General features: G+C 27.8%; 1 protein-coding gene across 7 annotated transcripts in view; it reads right to left on the reverse strand.

The window, feature by feature from the left end:
* Nucleotides 1–23,839, reverse strand: part of LOC124422729 (potassium voltage-gated channel subfamily KQT member 1) — a 51,240-nt gene that overhangs the window by 10,313 nt on the left and 17,088 nt on the right. For 5 of the 7 annotated variants that reach the window (XM_046959573.1, XM_046959570.1, XM_046959569.1 and 2 more), the window contains 8 exons: nt 14,406–14,496; nt 12,893–13,019; nt 11,165–11,340; nt 9,494–9,634; nt 6,332–6,442; nt 5,936–6,142; nt 3,639–3,659; nt 792–1,042 (listed from right to left, as the gene is read on the reverse strand). In XM_046959573.1, the coding sequence (XP_046815529.1) occupies nt 792–1,042; nt 3,639–3,659; nt 5,936–6,142; nt 6,332–6,442; nt 9,494–9,634; nt 11,165–11,340; nt 12,893–13,019; nt 14,406–14,496 (1,125 nt within the window). The remainder of the gene's footprint in view (nt 1–791; nt 1,043–3,638; nt 3,660–5,935; nt 6,143–6,331; nt 6,443–9,493; nt 9,635–11,164; nt 11,341–12,892; nt 13,020–14,405; nt 14,497–23,839) is intronic. The other 2 variants (XM_046959575.1, XM_046959574.1) reach the window with 2 other exon arrangements.

Genomic DNA, 23,839 nt, shown 5'->3' on the forward strand with positions numbered 1-23,839 from the left:
TTCCCACCCTCTCACCCCTCTCTCTATCTTTTCCTATCTACAACCCGTATCACTATATTTACCATACTCGTTTTACATCTATTTGAAATTCAACGTCGAAAGAACGCGTCTACGTTCGCGCTGAATCAGCTACTCGACGGAATCTTAATTTATGGTGAATCGAGTCGAAGAAGAAAAGAGAAAAATATCAAAAAAAAAAAAAAAAAGAAAAGAAAAGAAAAAAAAGAAGATAATATATTGATATGATCTTGGCTGTAGATTGATCAATCATGTAACGGGATAAATTATCGAAAATTTATACGCGACTAGTTGCATTAAAATTTACTAACGATAACTCGAATAAAAAAAAAAAAAGAAACCATCTATCGTTCATTGATAAGAAAATGGAAAAATTTGTGACGTTAAAATTTAAATAAAAAATATATCAATAAAAATATATATTATCTTCTTTATATAAAAAGGATATAAAATATAATTAGGATCAATTAACCTATCCGTTCGCTTGTTTTAACGAACTATAATTTTCCATACTATTTTCTATCCGGATCTCTAAACTCTTTTTAATAACATCAATAATAAATCTTCTAATGACCGTCTAATAATAAACGAGAGTATTATAACTAATAAATAATAACTATTCTAGCAATTATATTAATGTTAGTTAATAACAAAGAAAAGATTTTCGAAATGTCTAGCGTAGTTTTGGAATATTAAGGAAGATAAAATAATAGAATAAAAAAAGAAACTGTAAAAAAAAAAAAAAATCCAAAAATTAAAAAAGATGGACTCACCGATTGTCACGCCTGGCACGATTAGGAGTACCCGCTTTAGGTTCCTCCATATAAAATACAACATCTCCCTCGTTCTCGAGACGCTGATTATCGGTTTGAGATGCAGCAGCACCACCGCCACTGGCCGATATACTACCGGATATCGTTACTGGTGGTAAAGATTGCTGTTGCTGTTGCTGGACATCCATCCGGTTACGAGATTTCCGTCTCTTCAGTACGCTCGCCTTCTTTGCCACCTGGATCATCAGAGACTGAACCCCCGGTGCCCTCCCATTACAACACACGTCGAACACAACATGCACTATCCCTACAAGTGAGCACCGGCTCTTTCTTTCTCTTTCTTTTTCATCTCCCTCTTTCTCTCTTTCTCTCTCTCTCGCTCGCTCGCTCGCTCTCTCTCTCTGTTATTAGCACCGGTATACCAGAGAAGAGGAGGAGGAGGAGGAGGAGAAGAAGCTTGAAGATTTTTTCTTTTTTCTATTCCTCTCTCTCTCTCTCTCTCTCTCTCTCTCTCTTTCTATTTCTCTCTTTTTTTTCTCTCTTTGCGTGTAGATCTCTTTTCTTTTCTTTCTGTTATGTCCATTTTCTCTTCCATCGAACGAATAAATCTCTGTCGTAGTAAAATCGCGGATTTTACGCTCGATCGAAAGTTTTTTCTTTTTTTTTTATCGACGGAAAAATTCGAAAAAAAAAAAATACGAAAAAAGCCGATTCAATCAAAATATACTTTACGGAGAAAATGTGAAAAATATCGTGTTTCCTCGTAAATTGTATATGCATATAAGGTTCGTTGTTTGAACGTTTCCTTAAAAATTGATTGGAGGAATTTCGAAAACTTACTTCTAGAATCTAAATGAATATTAATGGTCGTATGAGTTTCGTGTTTCGCGTTTTTCGCGAAAATCTGTAATAATTGATTTACCGAGCAAACAATTTGACATTTGGAAACTCGTTAGGAAAACAAAACTAATCGAGAACGTCGAGTTTTGTATCAATTATGCATCAGATACGTAACGACATTACAACGATTGCAACGACATGAAAAAAGTGAAATCACACCGTGGATTAAAAAGAGAAGTATCAAAAAGAAAAGGAAAAAAAAAGAAATAAAAAGAAAAGAAACAAGAAAAAAAGAAAAAAGAATATATGCAATAAGAAAAAAGGAAATGAATGTAAAATTTCACGTAACGCGACGAGCGTAAAATCCCTAAAGTGCCGGATGTGCTTGAGAAATACGTGTAGAAAAGCTATAGCGCTTGGAAGCTGATGCAAATAATAAAAAAGAAAAAACAGCATACAAGCATATAAAAAACATATATATAAACATATATATATATACATATATATATATATATATATATATATATATATATATGCACATACCGCATACGTTTATGGTAGCAATAAAATCATGCAAACAATTAGAGAAAAATGTTATGATCAAACTAGATCCCTCATCCTTTTTATACACTCATGAATATCTGAAGGGACGAACGATAAAAATTTATTTTCAATCATCCAGTATCATTTCAACACTCATATTCGTGATATGCATTGAAGTCAATTCAATATATTTGTACTAATTATATAGACGCAATTATGTCGAAGTAAAATTAATTACCTCTTGAAGATCAGAATTATTTACATAATATGATTTCTATTCTATATTACTTATATTAATATATATATACACACATATATATATGACAAAAAAAAAATATAATATAATAATATAAATATAAATAGAAGAAAAAAGATATCGAATTAATTGTTTTACTTTTTGATAAATATATAATTTTTTTGAAGAGTGAAAGTAAAAAAAATGAATTTCATCGTACGTTCCCTCATTTTCAGTTTATTTATTTTTTTGTTTTTATATTTATTCATTTTTTTTTCTACATAAAAAAAAGCACAACATCGATTCGTGATACAACGAACGGTCACACTAAGCTTCAAAGGTGCAGAAATTATTATGAGGGCGCATGTATGTACAGCCGCGATAAACGTGAAAAATTTTTGTTCGATCGATTATGACTTTACCGCACCTAACCATCATCCCTCTATCCCTCCCCCCCCTAACCTTTTTTTCCTCTCGATAAATTTTCACGAGAATTCTCTTTTCCGCGATCGGTCGCGGTCGTTCATCGGAAATTAAACCACGCACGAGTAATCGGGTCTCTTTTTTTCTTTTTCCTTTTTTCTGTTTTTTTTTTCTGTTTTTTTTTTCTTTATAAAAGCGTATACTTTATTAATTGGAACGGGGTTGATGCACAAAGTGCGGATAGAAAAGTGTTGCATAGGCTGTAACTTCGTTGTAGTTCGAGGAATAAAGTTAACCGAGCTTTTGATAATTTCGTTGAGCAGAAAGAAAAAAAAAATAAAAATAAATAAATCCTGAAAGCTCGGGATACATGTCTCTAATCTTTTTTCTTTTTTTAAAAATTAACACGATTCGATGCATAATCTCAAAGTATCTTTATTAAGAGACCCGAACGAATAAATATGTGTATAAAATCGAGGATGTTCGTGATAACTATGTGAATTATAGATATAAATATGAAGAAAAATTCGAGCGTGTTATAAAACGTGTTTATATCGTATATATATGCATATAATATCATATATGTATACATGTATACGTATGTATATATATACATGTGGATAAAAAGATAAATAAATGTACACACATATATATATGTATATATATATATATATATATATATATATATATATATATGCATGTATATATGCATGTACATTATGTATGTATATAATATATAAAATAGAAGAAAAAAATAAACATGCAAAAGAGTAAAAATATGAAAAAAATCTAAACCATTTACATACCATCTTCTTTACACAAATCAACTGAAATATATCAGGAATCATTTAATCATCGTCGTTCCAGTTGTGACTACTGATCATATTTTAAATAATTAAAAAATTTTAAATAATTAAAAAGTTAATTTAATAAACTTTATCGTACGGTGAATGTTTTTAAATTTTGGCAGCAGATGCAACGAAAGAATAAATACGTAATAATAGTACGTGTCTCGTGGTACCCGTGTAGAAGAAAAAAAGAAACAAAAAATATATATATATATATATAAAATCATGCCGTATCTATCGGCAAATATCTGTACTTATATTCTCGTATTTTATTGGAGAAATGTGCCAGTTAATTGGATCTCACTCGATTCGTTAATGTCCATAAAATATATCGATGTTCTGCCGGATTTATTCAACGTTCTACTATGTCTCTCATTGTTTATAACATAAGCTTTGATGATAGAGATTGTTGTTATTATTGTTGATAATTGCAAAAAAAAAAGGAAAAAGAAAGAAAGACACGAAGAGAATGATCTCAATTTATGCGAATATTAAAGTCATCGTATCGTTAATCGTATTATCGTAATATCGTAATAGCTAATCAAATTTAGTTTTATTTCGAACGTGGTAAATAGTTACGTATTATTAACAACGACAAGTTTTATCTTTTGGAAAAATAGGAACACGTTTGTTCGTGTGTTTAATTATAGAAAAAGAAAAAACGAATTAAAACAAACGGATTATTAACTTTCTCAAGCAGTAATTATTTGTAAGTAAGAAAGAAAGAAAAAAGAAAAAACAAAAACAAAGAAATTTTTTTCGAGGATGTTCGAGGAAACGTTAAGTCCATCCATCCATTTAATAAATTCTGATTATACTTCGTCGAGTCAAGTTAAAAATGACGAGCTGATAAAAGAATAATAATAATAATAAGAATAATAATAAATAATAGTAATAGTAATAATTGACAATATAATCTCTCATCTATGACCAGTAGTATGATGAAGTATGCATATAATACATTCATCGATAGTATCTCAAATACTTTTGCATTCCGAAATAATGGGAATCGTAGCGATGCGTCCAAAAAAAGAATGTTATAAAATAAAAATAAAAATAAAAATAAAAAAAAAAATAAAAAAGATAAAAAAATTGAAAATAAAATAAAATAAAGTGAAATGAAATAAAATGAAATGAGAAAACGCAAAATTCAAACTATAAGTGATAACAAAGATCGCATATAAAAACTTGAGACCGAATTACATGAACAAATTCATCGAATTCAAATATAATTAATTATGCACGACAATGAATCAAACGAGAAGTGCAATCTTTGTTAAAAAGAAAACAAGAAAAAAGAAATTTAATAATAATAATAATAATAAGAATAAGAAGAAGAAGAAGAAGAAAAAAAAGAAGAAAAAAAATCTACGTGAAAATTTAAATAGTCCAATATACAAGCTTCCAAAAAGCACGTCTTCAATTGCATTAAAACATGGACATAATCAATAATTATAATAATAACGAGCAACACAATCAGGTCGAAATATATATCTACATATATATATATTTAACAAGTATATATGAATATGTATATACTTCGTTATCAAACGGCACATCAAAAAAACATTAAAAAAAAAAAAAAAAGAAAAAGAAAAGAAAAGTAGAAGAACATACAGCAGAAATCCACATTCTCTGTTTGCATCCATCCACTGCCAAATTATCATCAAACCAATCGAATCGAATCGAATCGGATCGGAACAAAACTGAATAGAAGGGATCGAATCGGATCGGATCGTAAAACGTACGATAAAAAGCTAAGAAAAAGTAAAATTCGTTCATCGAGATCGTCAATGTCCTTAATTTAATAAAAAGAAAAGTAAAAAAAGAAAAAAAAAACAGTGAAAAAAAGAAGAAAAAGAAAAAGACGAACGTATGATTAAATTTACGAAGAAATACAATGATATGACGATCAAGTATAAAATCGAGATATATTAAAACGACTGAAAAGAATTTATTACTTTTGAAATGGCCTATTATTTATATTTCCACGATCCAATCAATCAATCAATCAATCAATCAAATAATAATAATAATAATAGTAATAATAATAACAATAATATAATCATAATAATAATAATAATAATAATAATAATAAAAATAAATGTTTGATAATCGCGCATTACGATGGGTCGATCGTACAACGTTCAAGAACATCGTTAAGCATCTAAGAACATCAACAGTCAACAGCTAGTATATAAGAGCTACTGACACTTCCTTCATAGGAACAAAGAAACTCGATAATATCCTCTTACCTTTCCCAATGGCGTCGATGGTTGTCCCGCTGGCGTTGGATCCTTTATATAAATGTTCCACGTAGCGACACTGTTTATTGCTTTATCGGCGGCATAACACCTCCACAGACACTGTATTAACATAGCCGCGGCCGGTATCTGTCGATTGAAGTGTTTCTGCCGTTGTTTTTGTTGAACTTTCAATGCGAAGCCGGAGCCAAGTATACCCTGGAAAACGTAATGTCGAATGAACGTAATCATTGGAATATTATAAAATATAAGAGATTATATTTATTTCGAAAAATTTTCTTCGTAATAGATCTATTATTGTATGTTTATATGTATTATTCTTGCTTTTCGATATTTTTATTACTATTTCTTTTCTTTTCTTTTTTTTTTTTTTTTATTTTAACTCACGGCTGGAAGTGCGAAGAAGGATATGGCGAACACGCTGAAACACGATGCCACGATTTTTCCCATCCAGGTTTGTGGGACAGTATCACCATAACCGATCGTGGTTACGGTGATCTAGAAAATAAAAAAAGAAATGGACTTTTAAAAGAAATTTCTCTTTACCTATCTATCTATCTAAACATCTATCTATCCATCTGGCTATTTATCTGTCAATGTAGTAAATAATTTTTTAAATTTATCTTCAAGATTTTTAATTATCAAAATGTTATTTAATTATTTTTAATTATCAAACAATCGTTATTTCTCTATAATTTAATTAATTTTTTTTCCTACATCACAATGACATAATGTGATGTCATAATGTGATGTTACATACACATACGTATACACATATACATACATACATACATACATACATACATACATACATACATACCTATATATATATATATATATATATATATATATATATATATATATTTATTTATTTATATATATACGACCTAAAATATTTCCGTTTTTTTGTTATAATATGGAAAAATATTACAATGTATGAAATTTAAATGGTATGGAATAGAACATTATACAATGTATATACTTTTTACGTGGGTGTAGACATAGAAGAGATCATATTCGTCATCTCTTTCTTTTTCATTTTTATATGGGTTGCTATATACATATTTTTTATGACCATATGATAGCCACTATTGTGGCGATTTCAGTACGCTGAGCGTTAAACGTCATTCAAAGGATCAAATACAACGATAAAATACAATTTTTTTTATATTAAAGAAGATGTCTTAAGGTGCTGTTTGATCATTTGTATCGATGCAAAGTTACAATCTTTCTTTTTTTTTATTTTAGAAATGCTGCAGTAATTCGTTGTCGCATATTTTTTGGTTTAATCGGTATTTCTTGATAGACCATATTTTTGAGTGCACCAAGGAGAAAGAAATCTAATGGGATTAAATTTCGAGAACGATCTAATCACGAAATTGATTATTCACCTTTTATAAGTCAATTTGGATGAAGTATACAAAGTAACGTTTCTCTTGATTATCACGATTTACTTGTCTGAATGATCAATGGATAATGAGATATGCAATATTATACATTGCTATAATGCTTATATTGCTCTAAGTAATTATTACTATATAATGTAACCTTGTCCTTGCGTAAAAATAAGTTTTATTTATATAAAAATGACAATTTCCTAGAATATATCCAATGATGATAACATTGCAGTTCCATGCATTCGAAAATAATAATGGTATGTTCATATATATACATATAACAAATATACATATAACAAATATATATATATATATATATATTTTATATATAAGATATACATATATATATATATATATATAACATTGCATTTAGCAATAAAAAAAGAAGAAGATAACATTGAAATCTTCTCTATGTCTAATACACCTACATAAAATCTATTTATGTTATATCTCCCTCCATGTCATTCAAGTTTCCTATAAAATAATTTTTCCCATATTTTTATAAATAATAGAAATATTTCGGATGGACAAAGTTTTCGCTCCATCTTGTATAATATAGAGGGTGTTGCGTTTATGCCAGTAAATATCTTCGTTATTTATGATTTTATAGAAAAAATCCTTTGGACAAAGTCATATTACTTGAATAGATGTATGTAGCTGACAAAACAATTTTTTTCAGATATCATTTTTTTTTTAAAGAGATATCGAAGTGATTACTACTTTTTTTTTAAATGGAATCATATACTTTTTATTACGTTGGTCGATCCATCTTGTAATTCTGTATAAAAAGATATTAAACTATTTATATTAAAAAAAAAAAGAAAAAAAAAAAGAAAAAAAATTAATTAGTTTAGATTAGTTTAGTTAATAGATATTTTAATTATAATATTGCTAAGAGAAACCATGTACACATTTATTAAAATGTACTAAGTTATTAATCATATATGAGTTAATACTTTTTTTAATAGAGGATGTCGAGTTTGCAATGACAAATGCATTAAAAAATATATATGATTCCATTAAAAAATAATTATTATCTCGAAAAGTCTTAAAAGGAAAGAATATCTTTCAAAAAAAAAAAAAAAAAAAAAAAAAAAAAAAGAAAAAAAACACCATAAACAACAGAGACATTTACTTGCTCCGATTTATATGTTCTACCCTGTATATTTAATTTATACGAAATATAAATTATATTGAAATAAATCTGATATAAAGTGATAATTAATTTTGTTTTGATAAAATGAAAGGAAAGCTCAATGAAGTACAGTTATAAAATTTGTATGACTTCAAAGTTATCTGATTTTATAAAAGAATTAATATTTTTTAAATCGAATATCGTTATCATTGTTATTATTATTATCATTATAATTTTTTCTTGTTTTCTATTTCTTTTTTACATTATCCAATTACTTGAAAATTATCGATTACAGATATTGCGTCATTCGTTTTGAAAGTCAACCGGGCGAGGATTAATTGGTACGCAATATGTATTCGACATAGGTCCGAGCGTTATACGGTAACTATCAACAATATGATATAAAGGGATTTGGCTTGTTTCGTTCTAATGCATGATGACGTGACCACGAACAGAGATGCATTTCCCTTTCTGTCCTTTAACACACGCGAAAACGCAACATTCATCGTCTCCTCTACACGCTCGCACAACAAATTCGAAATTTGAAATATGATAAGAAAAAAAAAATAATTAGAGAGATATAACTTATTTTTGAAGAGAGAATTTCTTTCTTATTTTGTTCGTATATCTCCCTATTTATAGATCGTATACCTCTTTTTCTTTTTTTATTATTTCTAATACGATTAATTTTTTTATTTTATTATAATTAATAATATGTAATATAAAGATTATTGTTAGACAGAGTGCAGATAAAACATGTTATCTTTCAAATCTCAACATTTGTTTAAACTCTTTTTCTTTATATGTATGTATGTATGTATGTATATATACTTTATAAAATTATTTTTAATACGATAACTTTTTTATTTTATTGTTATTATATTTAGATATATAAAAAATTTTTTGTTATATAAAGAACAGATCGAATATATTTTTTAATCTGAAATTTGTTGAAATTCTTTTATTTATTATTGTTGTTGTTTTAATTATTATTTTATTTATATATTAGAAACGTACCACACCCCACCAAAGTGCATCAGCGTAACTAGAAAAGTCTGTCTTTCCATCGGGCCCGACAGCATCTTTTTCGGCAAGGTACACGAAGTAACTGCTGAAAATAAGACCTAGGAACCCGATGTATAGCGTCGTGATCAGCTCCTGTAAAAAAAAAAGAGAAAAGAAAAAAATAAAAGAAAAAAAAAAAAAGTAAAAAGATAATTGAAATTCGAGAGAAAATCGAATCGTTCTTTTCGTCCGTAAGACGGCGTTTGGAGTAATAAGGATAGAAATAGGAAAGAAAATCATTAAAATGCACGGAACGATTTATCTTCCTGCCGTTTTCTACCGAATCTCAATGGCGTCTCGTGTTTGTTCGCGAGATAGAAATAAATTAAGTTGAGGTTCCGCTTTTTCTTATCTCATTACACTTTCTTGCCAAGAGCAATTGCGACGGACAGGATAATTTATACGTGATATATTTTTTCTTTGTATATGCGCCAGAAAACATGTTCGAAAATGTTACGGTCAAACTTGATACACTATAGCAAAGATCGGAACAAACGTAAACATTTTAATCAACTTATTCGTCTCTTCTCTCTCTTTCTCTCTCTCTCCCCCCTTTCTCTCTTTTAATTAAGCCAATTAATTTCATTTCTTTTATAAATAATTCCTTTTCCTTTTTCCTTTATATATATATATATATATATATATATATATATATATATATATATATATATATATAAATCAATACTTTGCAACGAATTATGATGAGAATTAATGGTTTATATAAAAAATAATTTGGTTACATAATTAAAACATACCTATATATTAATATTTGATGTAGTTTAATACGATTTTGATCGTCTAATCGCTCTCGCAAAATCGGCTCCCGTATCATAAGATTATAGATCGTGATTTAATTTTCCCGCCGATCATAAATCGTCCACTTATAATTCAATCAATATACTTTTTTTTTTTTTTATTAATAATTACTTCCTCCACTTGATCTGATCTTTCTTCATTGATTTTCGTAATGAGCAACTTTAATCGGTCGTGATAAGCGAAAAAGATTTCTTGACAAGCGATTTTAGTTGGCCGCGATATGTGAGGAAAATTTCGTGATAAGCGACTTTAGTTGACCGTAGTATGCGAGAAAGATTTCGTAGCAAGCGATTTTAGTCGACCGTGATATGCAAAAAAGATTTCGTGACGGGTGATTTTTGTCGGCCGTGATAACAAAAGGTTTAATGGACAACATAAAGTAAGTGTAACAATTTAGTTCTTCGAATTAAATTACAAATTAAAAATGATTATGTAATTTTTCTATTACATTTCTGTATATTTCTTTTTAACTCATAATTGTGCACATCTCAAAATAATTTCAAGTTGTGCACTTGGGGTGCACCACATCCTAGGCACTTTGAACAGCTGTCTGTTTATACAGAATAAATAATTTTGACACGAAAAAATACTGTAAATTTTTTGAAAGCTCGGGAATAAAAATCAGTAGGGAATTACAATCATTTGAAAACGCATTGTCAATTTTGTCACAAAAAAAATTCATGAATCATGCAATGCGTAAATTATTTAAATGTGCTCAAAGTTGGTCTGAGATATTCTACATCCCGTAGACACAACTATGGTTAAATATCTTTTTAAACATTCACTTTATATTTAGCTCTTACTCACTTGACGATGAATAAAGACAACTGATCCGAGAAGTCGCCACGTGCCACCTTGACGATCGACATGAAGCATCCGCAATATTTGCAAAAATCTTATTCCCCTTATGGCGGAAGTTGCGAAAACCTGACCATTGCTGCCCACCGAAAGAACCACCATGGATGCCACCACAACGATTAAATCTGCGATATTAAAGGAAAAAAAAAAGAAACGAAACAAAACAGAATTAATAAAAAGAATCATCGTTAATATTATTGAGAAGAAGAAGAAGACGTACAATATTCAATCATAATATTATTTTCCATTAGATACCATTGTAAATTACCGTATTGCCATTAGAGGAGTACGAAATTCGGTCAAATTTTCTTCATAGCATTCGCCCTAATAATTTCAAACGAGCAATCACTCGAATCAATTGTAATAACTGGTTTCATTTTGATCTCAAAAATGAGTAAAAGAGAAAGACGGAGAGAAGAGTATGCAAATGGAGTTGATTCATTTCCAAGATATTTCGAGTTAATTAATCAAAATCGTTGTATTATCGATCAATACGCACACGATGTACAAACAAACATGCACACAGTATATCCAATTAATATTCCACCTTGATTATTATTAGCCGTTTAACAAGCGAGAAGTATTCATTTTCTTCTTTAAATCCGAAACTGTTTCGTTTAGTTCAATATACGTCATTGCTCTCTCTCTCTCTCTCTCTCTCTCTCTCTCTCTCTTTCCCCCGTTCTCCATCATCATTCCCACTCAAACTATCTATCTCTCAGTTAATCCAGGAATAGTCAGAATATTTATTTAATCATTGACACAATTTCTTTTTCTGTGAATCGATTCGAAAAACGAATTGTTGATCGTTCGAAGAGCTTCAGGGAAAACAAAACAAAAAAAACAAAAAAAAAAGAAAAAAGATAATCCGAAATCCAATCAAAAGCAAAATTTGGTAAAGTTCGGTAACGAGCTTGTTTTATCTCTCCGGATAGATCTCTTTTTCTTTGAATCTTAATTAGATTTCGAATTAAGCAAATTAAAGAACTTTCTTTCGTGATTTTGACAAAAAAAAAAAAAAGAATAAAAAAAAAGAAAAAAGAAAACAACGATGCAGATAATGCGTATACACAGAGAAACCTCGCGTACATCTATGTTAGATAACATAGTTAATTATCTCTTTGGCATTAACGTTGACTCGACCACTTAATCGTTTTCCCTAATTTCAACAGAGTAAATGAAAGAGATAGATAGATAGATAGATAGACACATAGATAGATAAACATACAGGCAGACAGACAGACAGACAGACAGACAGACAGACAGACAGGCAGGCAGACAGAGAGAGAGAGAGAGAGAGAGAGAAAGAGAGAGAGAGAAAGAGAGAGAGAGAGAGGGCGAGAGAGAGAGAGAGAGAGAGAGAGATTGTTTCGTGGATTCTTGCTCCAAATTGATTTTCGACGTTCTGAGAATCGAACTCCTACATTTCTCTGAATGGAGATATCATTACGTCGAACTTACTTATGTACGACAGGGAACATATCAGATTAGTTGAATGCTATGCTAACGACTCGATTCGAACGACAATGCGCAATGCGACGATGCTTGTCCTGAGAGAGATAGATAGACAGAGGGAAAGAGAGAGAAAGAGAGAGAGAGAGAGAGAGAGATTTGAATGTAAGTGAGACGAATAGAAGATAGAAACCGACAGAGAATTCATTTACGTTTAGTACTCACCTATAATACAAATCGGCTTTCGTATGAATCGCAACCGCCCGCAGCATCCCATGTATTTTGATCTGCAACCCGCACTCCATAGACGGACCAAGTATTCCACACCAAAGAACACCACCAAACATATTTCCTAATAAAGAAATAATTAATAATATTCGGTATGATAACCTTAAGCCATTTCATAATAACCTAATGTAAATATTAGATCTAACGAAAAGTTTTTAACACTGAATGAATTTAAAGTTTTTAATAGAGAATGAGTTATTTACTTTCTTTCTTTCTTCCTTTTCTTTTTCTTTTTTTTTTTTTTTACTTTTTTCTTTCTGCTTTCTTTCTCCATCCCTCATAAATAAATTCAAAAGGTTCTATATAAAAGTGAGTATAAGTCGGTCATATTTTTCTTCTCCTTTTTCTTTTGTTTCTTTTTTCTAATGGAAATTATTATATATTTGGTAATTAAATATTAATATACATTATAGAAATTTATCATTAATCCTTTTCCATTTATACTACGAAGAGGACTTGTTGGTAGATTTAATTTTAGATAAAAAAAAAAAAAAAAAAAAAAAGAAAAAAAAACGATGAATACATATTAAAACTTCCATTTATTAAAATTATAAATAAATCTCGTTATGCTCTATATCGAAGAATAATAAATCATTGGATAGAAATATTATCGAAGATAATAAACAGATATTAGTTAACAGATAATAATTAATTTTGAAAGAAATAATTATTTACAAAATAATGATAGTCTAAGAATAATTATAAAACGAATATAGGACATTTATGGAATTCAAATCTAAAAAATATATAAGAAGATTAATTATATATCAAGTATATTTAATTATTTCATTTAGGATATTATAATTTGATATAAATTGTTATAAATAAAATTACGCGAAATAATAAAAACGCATGAAATTGATTTGTTGAACTTAAATATATATAATTTATATTATCATATAAACGTATATAATTTTTATTCTCTCGAATTTATTAAAAGTACTGATTAAAGACAGATTGAAAATATAATGTTAAAAAAGAAAAAATTCATTATGTTTTTTATTTATTATATACTTATAACTTTCTCTCCTTTCATTAATATCTTTTATTATTTGTATATCATACAGAGTGATTATCGCCTAGCGTGACAATGTGAAAAATTGAAAAGAATCTGTTTTAAATAACGCTCTCGTCCATTAGCCAGTCATTAAATTCAAATATGGGACATGGCATATAAAATAAGAAAGATCCATCGAGGAAATTTCTCTTTTAAATATTGCAACTCAATTACGACGGATTGATATTAAAGTAGGTGAACCTTGGCCGATTTCCTTTAAAAAGAGGAAGAAAGAAAAAAAAGAAACTAAAAGAAAAGAAGAAGAAAAGAAAAAGTATGCGAATTTATGGATAATAATTAGCTCGGTAAAATGATAATATACTCAAAGTTTCTTTATTTTAAAATGATAATATACTCGTATTCGAAGATTAATTATTACATTTATTAACTTACCATCCAAAACAGAGTTTCGTTCGCGAAGTTACTGTATTGATCTATCGTTGACAATACACTAAATATGAGGCACACCAATACCACCATGAACCTAAAACAAAATTGTTGTTTTTTACTTTATTTTTTTCTTTTTGTTTATTTTTTCTCTTTTTTTTTCACGCATGATAGCTATATACGCGAATATTTTATGGATAAAAACAATTTTTATACGAATTTATTCACGCGAATTTATTTTTATTCCCTACGAAAATATGTAATTTAGCCAATGAAATTCGATAAATATTTTTCGAAAATATAAGTGTAACATGATTTCTTCGATATAAATATCGCAAATTGTAATTATAATTAGAGGAAAATATTTTTGCTGTTATAAAGAAGAAAATATATGTGTGTATGTGTGTGTGTTTATATGTGTAGGTATATAAGTAGATATTTTACGGTTTTCTATTACAACCATAAATCTACGTAAAGTTAAAATTTATTAATGATTATAAATAAACGTTTAATTCTTAATTATCATCAGATTCAATAAATTCGTTCTTTGAAGGAACATAAAGAGAGATAGACAAATAACAAATCAATTGCAAAGAATTAATGCTAATATTGTCTAATGGATAATATATGTTCAAACGCTTAGACAGAACAAAAACGTGAGAATAGTACATGACTGTTCAAGTATATAGACACGTTATAGAGAATATAGATAAATAGATAATCGCAAGAATATATCGTTAACGACTTTCTTTATTCCGATCTGTACCGTTCAACGATAACATACTTCTTATCGTTTCAACGGTTAAATAATAAATCCTATTTTGTAACCATATCGAAGCAGTTAGGGAAAGTGTATTTCAAATACATATATACATATGCACATATATGGATGGATATATAGTATATAGTCGCAATTTGCATATATCCAATTTGTATAATTGAACGTTCCATGGTAGGTTGCACATGCGATGTGTTTAAATGTCCGACTATATCTAACGCGACGATGTTCATTCAGAGAATAATATGCAAAAGAATAATAATAATTGGCTCTATTATATCTTTCGTGTCTTTATCATCGAAGGACATACAGTAAGTAAAGACGTCATTAAACGGATATGACATTGTAACGATTTAAACTAATCGAATTTTTTTTCTTTTTCTTTTGTATTCTATTAATGTCTTCAATTTCAATAATACATTCATTTAAATTATCAATTTTATTTATTTGATAAATATTTTTATTTATAAATGGTATGTATTTTGTAAAATACATGTTCAGTAGATAAAATATATATATCTGTAGATATATATATATATATATATATATATATATATATATATCTGTGTATGTTTATAAATATCTTGATCAGTATAAATAATTAAATATGTTATATATAATGTTATGGTGTTATATGTAGAGTCACATATATTACGTATTAATATTTTATTATAAATATTGATTATTTATTTAAAATACCGAATCAAATGTTTAAAAATACTAACCGAATAAATACCAGATTTAAATTATTATATCGAAATTCGAACTAATAATGTAGTTGTAGCAATCATCATGGAAATGTATGCCATCGTTTTCATCTTACTCTTAAACTTTAAAAGCGTTTTTCTTGATATTACATTACTCTAATCTAAGCGCTCGTATATCTCAATGAATTTATATCTGTGTCTGACTTGATATACTTTTTTTTTTTTTTACAGAATTTTTCATACGAGATTATCTTCATTTGTACGTGGAACTATTTTGATGGAAAAAAAGAGAAAGCAAAGAAATAAAGGAATTAATTTTTACAGAAGGATTAAAAGGATATAACGTTTCCCGTTATAATTCTCTATAATTCTTTTTTTTTGAATTGCTCTAATTTGTAAAAAAGAAAAAAGAAAAAAAAAAGAAAAAAACTTGCATACCGATACTACATGTGCATAATTTTAAGATAGTACAAGAATGTTCGATTCAACAATTCGAAATTGATTACCAAAATAATAAAGCTCGTTGCAATTTACAAAAGTAATATTTTATTATGATATATATATATATATATATATTTTTATACAAACATTTAGAAAGAAGAAAAGTAGTTTTTTGTTGATTCAATGACAATAGTTTCCTTGTTTGAAACGAATTTTAATGCATATAAAAAAGAATTTTCCAAGAAATTTCAACATTGCAAATTGACATTCAATTTTTTATACAATTAATTTAAAATATCATAGGAACATTTGTTTCAATAGTTCGATATTGATTACTCAAACAGTAAAGTTCATTGTAGTTTACAAAACTATCATTTTATTATAATATATATATTTTGTATAAACATTTATATAGGAAAAAAGTAGCCTTTTGTTTACTATAATGATTGTTACAACAATCATTTCCTTCTTTGATACAAATTTTAATATATATATATATATAAAGAGAAAATAGAACTAATTCCAAAACGGTTATTCAATAAATAATAAAAATATATGATAGAACATCGAACGATTTAATTAATTATAAAAAATAAAAAAAGATTATATAAATGCTTTCTTCAAAATTCTTTTCCATCTGCTTCAAAAATGATCGCCGTATAAACGAATAATACTTCCTCTTTCGTTTGACTTAATTTTTAACTTTCCTATGATATTATCTATATGTATATATACATATATATATACGTACAATGTGTAGATAAGTATTTATATATATACACGAGCTTCAAAGAGCCATTAGCCGGGGTAGAAGGAAGAAGAAGAAGAAAAAAAAAAGGAAAGCTGTCGTTCGTACTTATCGATTCCTTTTCCCTAGATATCGCAAAACATAACGTTTGTATTTTAGCTGGTAGTAATGGTTACTCTACTACTGACAAGAATAACATCGTATTCACAACTACGCATATTGTCTATTGATCAAGGTTACGAACGTCCTCTGTGCATAGCGTATAAAAATATCCTTTGGAACTTGCTAAAGAGAGAGAGAGAGAGAGAGAGAGAGAGAGAAAGAGAGAGAGAGAGAGAGAGAGAGAAAAAAAAAGACACAGAAAGAGGTAAGGGAAGAGTGAGAGGAAGAGTGAGAAGGAGAGGAAAAGGTAGGGGGAGAGAGAGAGAGAGAGAGAGAGAAAGAAAAGTTCAAACAATGCGTTCCTCCATTCATACTTATGCGAATATATAGAGATATACATACATATTTTGTTAAAACACAACGTGACTACGAACAACGATAAAGATCGTGTTTTAATGCCGCATGCGGAAAGTTTACTTTTGGAAAGGCCACAGCTAGCGCATGACAGTGCATATAAGTACAATGTTATTTTCACGCTAAAGAGAAACTGTCAAACAAGGACGAAGTGTGACGAGGAAGGATAACAATAACTCTGCAAGAAAACGAAGTCCAAGTTATAAACTTTAATGCGATCTTATCGATCGTAATAAAAAGTTTAATCCGATTAATCTCCCGATAAATTTTCAATCGATTTGATAACAATCGTTCCATATATTTTGAATTATTCTTGATATTTTATATATACATATATTTCTCTCTCTCTCTCTCTCTCTCTCTCTCTCTCTCTCTCTCTCTCTCTTCTTATTTCTATGTGTATGTGTACAGATATTAAGATAATGTTTTGATAATTTCTATAGCATTTAAAAATCTTTTTTAAATATTTTTTTCTAAATTAGATATTTTATAATTAAAGTCTAATCAGGAAATTTAAAGTTATTGATTAATTTAAACGTTTCACATATTAAATCGAAATTAAAATGATGTTCGTTTTAGTTACTATGAAATCATTTTGCTTATTAATAATATTTATTTCATTTCTCAACTTTATGCTTTACGAAAAATATATAAATGATTGTCAAAGAAGCTTAAAACAAAAAAGTAATAAATGATAATAATAATAATAATAATAATAATAATAATAATAATAATAATAATAATAATAATAATAATAATAATAATAATAAAATTTATACTTCACTAAATGAAAGTCGATTCTCAAAGCAACTGCCAAAATAATTAATTGTTAAATAAAGTATTTAACGATAACGAGAGAATATCTATTCATAATAATTCACAACTTATATTATATGAGACGTGAAATAAAATGATTATAATGATTAAATCCATACTATAGAAAGTAGGTAAAATTAATCATCTGACACTAATCTGATGACCTACGAACAAACATGATCGACTAACTAATCAACAACTTCATAAAATACCAAGTACATCAAATTAATGATGTCGGTACTGATCAATGAAGTAGAACGATTATTCTAATTAACTTCATAATGTATCTACTAATAATAAAGAAAGTAATAACTTTCAACTCTGAACATGCAGTTCTCTGTTAAATTTTAGAAAAAATTTACGAAAAATAAAATGACTCGAAATACAAGGACTATTTGAAAAGTTCGTGTCTTTTCTTTTTTTTTTCATTTTACTTTTCATTTTAAGATTCGTTTAACTTAAACAATGAAATTTATATATTACAGAAAAAAAATTCCAAATTTTGAAACGAAGCTAACAACTTTTAAGATACTCACAATTATCGATCGTTATTGATAAAATAAAAGAAAATAAAAGAAAAAATAGATCTTTAACTCTCTATAAAAATAAATATACATATGTACATATATACATTAGGTCTATCGAAAAGTTTTATTTGTTTAATTGCTCTTTTATTTAAAAATTATTTGAAAAAATTAGTTTTACGCGAAAACAATTAAACACAGTTATAAATTATTTGGAAATAATTGAAAACGTTTGAGAAGCAAAAATTAATTTTTATTTCCAAATAATTGAAAATAATTCCAAAAAATATATTATTAAAAATAATATATATATATATATATTATTAAATATATATATATATATATATATATATATATATATATATATATTTAAAAATAATTCTGAACCGTATGAACAAAACTTTTGCGTAAATCTAATAATATTTATAGCTCTAGCAAAACTTCGATAGACGGATACAGAACTTCGTGAACGAAAGAAAAAAGAAAAAAGGAAAAAGAAAAAGGGGCGAAAGAAGAAAAAAGAAAAACACTTCCTCATATACGGAGAGAGAAGAGTACGTTAATTGCTGTCGTAGATTCCTACAATGATTCTAGTCACTCGTAAGAGTAATTTATTATCGAGCGTTAGCTCGTTAAGTAACGCTACAGCTCGGGCGTTAACGAAGGTGGTTACCGTGAAATACACTTTAAGATGGCGTGCCAGAGGCCTATAATTCCGATGTACAATCTCCGGTCTACCATAGAACACACTCGGGTCACCTTCATCGACCTACTATGATAATTGCCTACATCTCTTTTTTCAACATTTCCATCGGTAATGCCAGTGAGAATGGAAGAGTGATCGGTGTGGGCACCCCTCGTGAGAAACAAGCAAAAAAGAGACAAGCATCGATTGTGCTTCCGTTCAAGGACAATTTCATGAAAACGATATATAATGCGGCCTCTTTTCTTTTTCAAGCTATTATTTTCCATTCTTCATTGCGGTTTACTTTTTATTATTTTTATTTATTTTTATTTTTTTTATTTTTTTTTTTTTATTTACAATTAATATATCTATATATTTAACCATCTATAACGTATATATAGTTGTGTATATGAAATCATCTCTCTCTCTCTCTTTCTCTTTCTCTTTCTCTCTCTCTCTCTCTCTCTCTGTTTCTATCTCTGTCTCTATTATATACGTGCATGTGTATATATATATATATATATATATATATATATACACACACATATATATATATATATATATATATATATATATATACATATTTAAGTCTTATCACATTGTTTCGTAAGAAAATTAATTGTTTGTTCATATTAAAACGTTTCACTGTGTATAAGTTATAAATAGTATAGTCTACTAACTGCAAGTAATACTATAAGTTTTTTTTACATCATATAATTCTTTTTTTTTTTTTTAATCAAAAGAAAAAAAGTGAATTATAAGTATTAATTTCTTATGTATTTTCGATATGTATTGGTTTATATTACACGTGCGTTATTAATGTAAAATATACAAAGGTAATGTGGTTCTATTAATGGTATTTATTTGAAGCGTAATTACTGAACTCATAAAAAAAAAAGAAAAATAATGAACAATGAAAAAATTAATATAAATTGGCTAATAATTAATCAAATACCTCGTTCTTTATTGTTAATATTCAGATTCAATTCAAAATGCCTGGATGAATTCGTTTTTTAATTTCTTTAAATAAATAATGAAAGCTCTCTTTGTCATTGTTTAAAATACCGTCTACGATTGATTATTTATCAATTAACATTAACGTTTACTTTAAAATCATTTGAAATAAGCGTATTGTTTACTCTGAAATGTTATAGTAAAATCAAAAAATGTCATTAAGTGTTCATTAATTTTACAAATAAAATAAAAAAAAAAAAAAACCGTCTTTGAACAGATTATCACTCTTATCTATGTAATAATTCATCAACTTCTGGATTCATCTAAGTTCTTAGAGTTATTCTTCTTTGTTTAAAAAAAATAAAAAATAAAAGTCAACGTATTCTAGTTAATGAACATTAATCTCCTTTCATTAAAGTTTTATATTTTATTTCGCCACAAAAGATATTATTTTAGTAATAAGTAATAAGCAACTAAATATTTATAATGATATTAAATTTAATTATGTAAATGATATTATTAAATAAAATGATTATTAAATAAAATGATATTTAATTTTTTATTATATTTATAATTTTACATTAATTGTCAAAATACATTTTTGACGCAATATAATTAAGGTAAAAGGTTAATTGAGCCATTTTTTACGTTAATTGCATTTATTATATATTTATATACATACACATACATATATAAAAAAAAAATTATGATATGTGATTCTTTTTATTTTCTGTTTATTTTTCATTGTACAGTAATTGTCGAAATGCAAAAAATTAATTAAATTTATTTTCCATTTAATAAACGTTTTATTGTTTATCTTTATAATTTTATAAAGTTAAAAATTAATTTCTTTTTTAATCCATATTACGTTACTGCATTCTTTTAATCTTCCTTGATAATATAATAGTTCCCTCAGGCAAAGTTAAAAAAACGTCGAACATAGTCACATGACATTTTTCTTGAACTATGGTCTTAAGCGTTCAATAACTAGGTCGTTTACCCTATATAGAGCCAATTGAAAGAAAAGGAAAAATGATGATTCATCAACTTTCGTTCTTTTTTTTTAACTGTTATTTATACACTAATATTTTTATATATCTACGTATTTATATATAAATAAATAAATAAATAAATATATATATATATTCTTTTTAATATATTACTTATATATACATTTTATTTATTTTATCTGTCTGCTATTTTTTTTTTTATTTGCTTCTATTTATATACGAATTATTTCAAATCCAATAAAAGTAATCCATTAAAAGCCTAATCATTGATCGTACGACGTTAAAAAATAAATTAAAAAGAAAACTTGTTTAGTTGAGAGATGACAACTGATTTGTACATATGTACACATACGTACACATATACACGTGGACGCACGCACGCGCGCACACACACACACACACACACACACACACACACACACACGCGCGCGCGCGCGCGCAGGTATTTAATTCGTTCAGACAAGTTCCCAGAACTGGCCACGAAGAAGACGACATAGGAATGCGCAGAAAAAATACTACGTGTCACGTGACCCGTAGTAGTGGTAGATCAGTTTTCATTCGTGAATGAGTCGCGTACATTTTGCATTTTCTCCTTCGAAAGTTGATTTTCTTTTTTTATTTTAAACGTATATCATTCGAACGAACGATTGTATCAATTTGAAAACGACGTTTCGAAATTTAAAAGCACGATATTATTTTCTTTCTTCCCTTCTTTTTTTTTTCTATTTTCTTTTTACCCTATCAACGATCATTTTGAAAATATATTGATGTTTTCGCCTTATGGTCTCTCTATGAAAGATAAAAATTTGTCGATTCGAAGACACGACACTATACGATCAAAGTTAACGAGTAAAAGTTCCAATTATGAAGGCGGCCAATGGTTTAAATCTAAAAATAACAGGTGACACGCGACCGGTCTTGCATACATATATAGATCGGATCTAATAACAGTCTGTGCTCGAAAAAGTAGGGCAAAGCACACATTAGAATTATTCTTATTAATGGTGGCGTGTCTTTATTTTCTTTCTTTCTCTCTCTCTCTCTCTCTCTCTCTCTCTCTCTCTCTTCTTTTTTATTTCTTTTTGATTTTTTGTTTTTTCTTTTTTTTTTGTTTTTTCTTTTTATTCATATGAAATTCCCACGCAATTTATTATAAATACTAATACCATACAAACATATACACACATACACACGTTTGTAGTCTTATTTACGTATATATTTATGTACATAGATTCTTTCACGTTCAATACCGAGTAAAATTATTTATGGAAAAAACAAAAAAGAGATAATATGAAACCGAAAAGAAATTTGCTGAAAAAGAGTTTACTTTTACGTAGTTTTCTAAAAAAAAAAGAAAGAAAAAAAGAAAAAAAAAAGAATACAAAGAAAACAGAAAAAATATAATAAAGAAAAATATATATGTGTGTGTGTGTGTGTGAGTTAAATACGCTATATCTTTAATATAGGCTAATATCAAATACGAGGAACAAACTTAGATCGTTTTCGTTTAGTATCTCGAAATGGTAGAAATCCGAGCAACTAATACTATTAAGGGTAATTAATTCAAGGAGATCGAAGAGAGCAATGTGCTGAAGTAGCCATTCGAGCTCAATCGCTATTGCTATACTCTTCGGAGGGTAGGAAGGGGTGAGAGTGAGGAGATGATGGGTGATGGGTGTTGGGTGGCAAGAGGCGGCAAGGAGAGGAGGAGAAGGAGGAGGAGGAGGAGGTAGCAATGTGAACTCACTTCGTACTACGCTAAATGCCAAGCAAATAATCAACTTCGCCAGACGAGATAAACCACCCGCGATATCCGAATGACAGTCGAATAGATCCCGGGCTACCGTTATTGATAGATCAATCTGAACGTGTACGTGTTTCCTGGTGTAACCTATTATATGTTCCTAACATACAGAATGAGTCAAAGGGAAAGTTTCTATCATTTGAAATATCTTTTAATATTAATTATTAATATGAATAAAAAATTCTTGTTATTTCGAAACAACATGATATGATTATTTCTATAAATGAAATAAAATAAATTTCAATATGATTGAAACGATCGATCGATTATTAAAAAATATTGAAGATATTAATGTATATGAGAATTTTTTTTTCTTTCTTTTCTTTTTATCTTTTTTTTTTTCTTTTTTTTTTTGTTTTATTAAAGTTTCGTAGACAAAATTATGATCGACGAGTTTTTCTTTTTTTTCATTGCTTTGCACAATTTTTTAAATTAGCTAAACGGTATAATATTATTT

The sequence above is a fragment of the Vespa crabro genome, chromosome 3 (assembly GCF_910589235.1).
Source record: "Vespa crabro chromosome 3, iyVesCrab1.2, whole genome shotgun sequence".
NCBI classification, from domain to species: domain Eukaryota; kingdom Metazoa; phylum Arthropoda; class Insecta; order Hymenoptera; family Vespidae; genus Vespa; species Vespa crabro.